Raw genomic sequence first — 4924 nt, forward strand, 5'->3', positions numbered from 1 at the left:
AGTAAAGTAAACAGTAAGTAAAGGATGCCAGTAAATGGCATTTCACTATTTATAAAGACTGAACAAATGTTTGTAAGTAAAGTAAACAGTAAGTAAAGGATGCCAGTAAATGGCATTTCACTATTTATAAAGACTAAACAAATGTTTGTAAGTAAAGTAAACAGTAAGTAAAGGATGCCAGTAAATGGCATTTCACTATTTATAAAGACTGAACAAATGTTTGATAAAAAAGTTTTTACAAAACTTTCTAATGGTCTGCAACATGAACAGAAAAAGGACTCGATAACCTTTTATATTTGTTCTTGCTAAACTTAAGTCAAATGAATTTTCAAAAGTAATATAATAAGCTCTATATTAGTTGTTTGTGATCTAACTATTAGCATTTGTTTTAGGAATCTAACCCAATTTTTCGTAATACTTGACGTTTCAAGATTTACAGGGAAATTGATGACGGGGCGTAAAGTAATTGGCTGAAATTTCGATGAGTGGCATATCTGAAAATTTCCACTAGGGTATTATGATTCTTCGTGAACTGCACGAGTTTCTTCTATTTAAATATGTCTTCTATAGTTGTTAACATTGTGCATATTTAGGACTAATAAGATGGAAAAGTTTCGCTTCAGTATTGTGGTAAAACAGGTTGTGTGGTTAAAAGTTTTTCATTGTTACGAGTTAGTCAATCTGAGGCATATTTTGATGAAGTTTAATGAGTTGCCTAGTATCACACTTTTCTTGTTAGAAAACAGTGTTGTATATTAACTGTTAAAGTCCAACTCTGCTGTATATTGTTACATTTCATTTATAAATAAAATTATTGAAAATTATTATCATCATATCTCTAATACAGTAATAGTTAAATTCACTAGGTACTTATATCTCCGGAATGTATCTTTATTGGCGCAATATTTCACTATTACAGCTTCGTTAGGAGCTATCGATAATCTACAAGTTCACTAACTCGGTGAAAAAACAGAAGAGATGTGTATCTAGATGATTAACTTAAGCTCTCAGATACAGTGGAAGCTGTAATTAGATAATTAATACTTGTGTTTTGGTTAATTTATTCGTATTAGGGTGATAGGTAAAATTTGATTGCCCCTCACCTGTTACCAAGTCATCGAACTGAGCCCAAATTTCGTTCAGCAACGCATATTTTTAAGAAACCGTCATTCTTAACACTTTATTTTATATAATGTGAAAACTGATAACTTGATATGTATCAAACCACCATCACATCCTCTTTTTTTTCTTTTTAGTTTTACAAGGAAAAGTTAGTAACCTGAACCACAACAAAGCCCTCCAGCAGTCAGAATTAACAGTTCAAATAACAAGAATATATCGAGATAGCCACGAATCTAGGCTTTTTAATTCCGCCCAAGGCAATAACAAGGAGACTGTTCTTCGTAGACCACTTAAGTGCGCTACTAAAACAGGAGTTGGTGAATATGTTTTTTTCTCTAGATGGACTTTGGAGAAAATGATCGTTCAATGTGCCCCTCGGTTATCTGATTGGAGAAAAGTAAGGAGAAAAGCGTTAAAGGAAAGAAGTAACCAGTGTCAGTTGGGTTGAAAGTTGTATTTGTTGTGGTTTTTCTTCTTCTTTTGTTTTATTACACAGGATGCCAAAAGTATTTGTCTGTGATTATGGAGAAGTTAAAAACGTCGCTTCGCCGTTTTGATTGTTGATTTGGGTCTTATTTCTATTGTGAGTGTAAAATGGTGTATATAGTTTTTACTGATCTCACGCGTAAGTTTATAGAGGTTTTTAGTTGTGAAGTAGATGCTTTGCAAATTAAGGTATTACTTATTTTTTTTTAGAGAGAGAAAAAAATGTACGTAAGGTATTTTTATTAGTGTACATATCTTCAAAAATTTATGTAGCATTGGATCTTTAAAATTTTTTGTCAGTAGTCGATAGGAAAAAAAAAGTTTTATATCGACGTGGTATTTACTTTAGACAACTAGAAAAATTTGTTTGATTTACAACGTGACAGATGTTATCACTGATTAGCCACTGTATATTTTTCGATACTTTACGTCGTAATTTTCATGTTTATTATATAAATAATTAGACAGCGTTGACAGAGCCCAGGAAAGGAAGAGGAAAGTAGGTAGGGCTATTTTCACACCGAGAAAGAAATATAATATTTGAGGGTTCTATACGTAGATGAGCAAATGATTTAATGTATAGAAACTTGCCAATTTAAATACAAAAAAAAATAAAAAAATATTTAAAATTGTTTGATCGAAAGTATTAATATTATCATATTTTAAACTTAAAATAGTTTATAGCATTCTAACTTCACAAGAACAAAATATGTTGAAAATAGCTTAGTTAAGCCTAAACCGGCGGAAGATCAGAGGTATATGTACTTTTAAATTGAAAAAGTGCTAGGCTTTATATTACTTTTAAGTTATAAAATGATTGATTAACACAATGAATTATCAAGTACTTATAAAACTATAATGTGAAATTGGTGCTGTGATTGTGTAAAACAAACTGTTCAATTAAAATTAAATCAGTTTTGTTTTTTGTGAAATTATGCCACTTAATGCTTATCTCTACGAATTAAGTATTTTATTTCAAATTTCAGTGCAATGTTTCGAAATATTTTATTGTTTTTTTAACGATTTCAAAAATGTAGAGATATTTTATTTAAAAGTTAGTTATTTACGAATTATACTTTTGCAAGTATGGTTTCTCTTTTTCTTTACTTTAAGCCATTTTACGAACTTGAAGTCCATGTTTGTGTAGAATAAAAAACATGTTGAAATATGAACCTTACGTCATTGAACAAAATGTTCATCTATTAAGAAAATTGGAATGTTATTCATGGACATTTTAACATGTCTAAACAAAAATCACCTGAGTGACAACTACATGACTAGGTCTTCTGCGCTCCAACTTCTCTGTAAACATATAGGTAAGTCATAGTGATTCACCCGAATACCTAGAATACTAATTCTGTTGCATTCCATGCAAAGCGAATTCTGTATGAGGACTTAATGTCACTTATGCCGTAGTAACGATGGTTGACGCTATGAATATTTATAATATTATATTGATATAATGATCATGCGTAGATTTGAAGAAAAGTATCTTGTGTTACTTGTAGTTTCGTTTTTCTTTACTGGGCAGTTTGTTAAGGCCCACGTTGTACATATGTATGTATATATTCCATGCATATATATGTTTTTACAAAATATTTTGTCTCTACTCAACAAGAAAACACATCTTTGTTTGCAGTTTTAAGTGATAAATAACTTTGATATTTTATTAAATTACGTATATATTGATTATATATTTGTTACATTGAAATTAAATAAACCATAATATGTAGATACTAGCTTACGAAAACGATTTTTTTCCACAATGTCTTTGAAATTTCAAATGGCTACATCAACAGGAACATTGTTTGTACTGGGAATATACGTTAATCTTCTCGTGACTTTCGTGGGGGAAAAATAATATGCCAGGCTTATATGAACACCTCCCACAACAAATTTATCTGACACACATGTCGGGCTTACAAATTTACTTACGTATAAATGTTTAAGTTTGTAAAATCCATACCATCTGCTCATATACCAAGAAATGTACATATACGTAACCTTCAAATTACCGACTTGTTGCGTAACACCGAGTAAGTTTAGTAATGTTTTTGCTTATTACAGCATCAAGTATAAAATCCTGACCAGAAAAATAAGTTGTTCATTTTCTATTAAAAAAACAACAACATAAAATAAGCGACTTTATAAGATGTGGTTTATTGTAATATTGATGGTATTTTTTGTTCCTATTTTTTATGTGATTCGTTGTTAGGGAACCTTGTAACAAAGTTACGATCAACAAACTATTCAGTGCATACATAGTTTATAAATATGTTTTTAAAAAGCTGGTGATGGGTCTATGGACCCTATTGGTAATTCCAGTGTTAAATGTTTGGGTTTGCCCTTCTACCATAAACACTAAAAACTTCCACAAGTGAAATGCACTTATTTTCATTATGGTTACTGTGTTTTAGCCACAAAAAAACTTTCTGTCGTCCACGCACTGATCCATACTAATAACCTATAATTATAAGAGTTACGTGGGACATCCCTTAGTTATTACAAATAATGTACAGACTTAGTTTGACTTATTTACCAAAGAACTAAGATGCGATCTAAAAACCTATTTCATAAAGAGATGGTGGATTGTGCGTAAAAAGATTCATTTGGTCAATAGTCATATATACATGTAGTAGACTTGCATGTAAACGTTGAAGTAGCAGAATATGATGATTTGTTTAAATTCAGAAGTGCTTTGTTTCAATCTACGCATCTGTATAGTGTTATCTGTTTTTTTAACGTTTTCTATTGATACAGAAGTTGACAATAAAAAGTTGGTTTAAGAATTACGAACACGTCACTGACTGGTTCAAGTGCACACTCGAACATTGAGAAAGTTGGAAATATTAAAGAAAAAATAGATAGTTTCATGATGAAATTACAGACAGTCGTCCCCAAGCGGTTTGAAATCTTACCAATTAACGATACCCTTATTCACAAATTAACGTACATTTTGTTCAATGATTTTTTTAAATGCTTGAAGACTCAACTTGTTTCCAGCTATAGAAAACAAATATTAAACATGATTGACTTGTTGCACTCGTGATTGTTCAAGCCATGCTATCTCTCTCGTGTTAAAGATATATATAAACGTATAAGTCTTTACTTGATCGCCCATCATATCGTCAGTTATTAAAGAGGAGCAATCTCTTTAATTGTTTTCGGTTTCTACACTTCGTGGTAATAAGATCAAATTCGCTTTATTCCGATTTGATGAAGCATTCCATTTTTCGTATATGTTAATAAGACCAATGACAATTTTTAGAAATTGGTAATATATTCTTTGAACTTGATAATCAAAATGATATATAAA

General features: G+C 30.6%; 1 protein-coding gene across 2 annotated transcripts in view; it reads left to right on the forward strand.

Annotated features, from left to right (window-relative positions):
* Positions 1 to 4400, forward strand: part of LOC106478817 (meteorin-like protein) — a 66858-nt gene extending 62458 nt beyond the window's left edge. For both annotated transcript variants that reach the window (XM_022382496.1, XM_013939388.2), the window contains one exon: positions 1257 to 4400. In XM_022382496.1, the coding sequence (XP_022238204.1) occupies positions 1257 to 1570 (314 nt within the window). In that variant the 3' untranslated portion in view covers positions 1571 to 4400. The remainder of the gene's footprint in view (positions 1 to 1256) is intronic.
* The last annotated feature ends 524 nt before the right edge of the window (positions 4401 to 4924 follow it).

Source organism: Limulus polyphemus, unplaced genomic scaffold (genome assembly GCF_000517525.1).
Source record: "Limulus polyphemus unplaced genomic scaffold, Limulus_polyphemus-2.1.2 Scaffold253, whole genome shotgun sequence".
Lineage (NCBI taxonomy): Eukaryota > Metazoa > Arthropoda > Merostomata > Xiphosura > Limulidae > Limulus > Limulus polyphemus.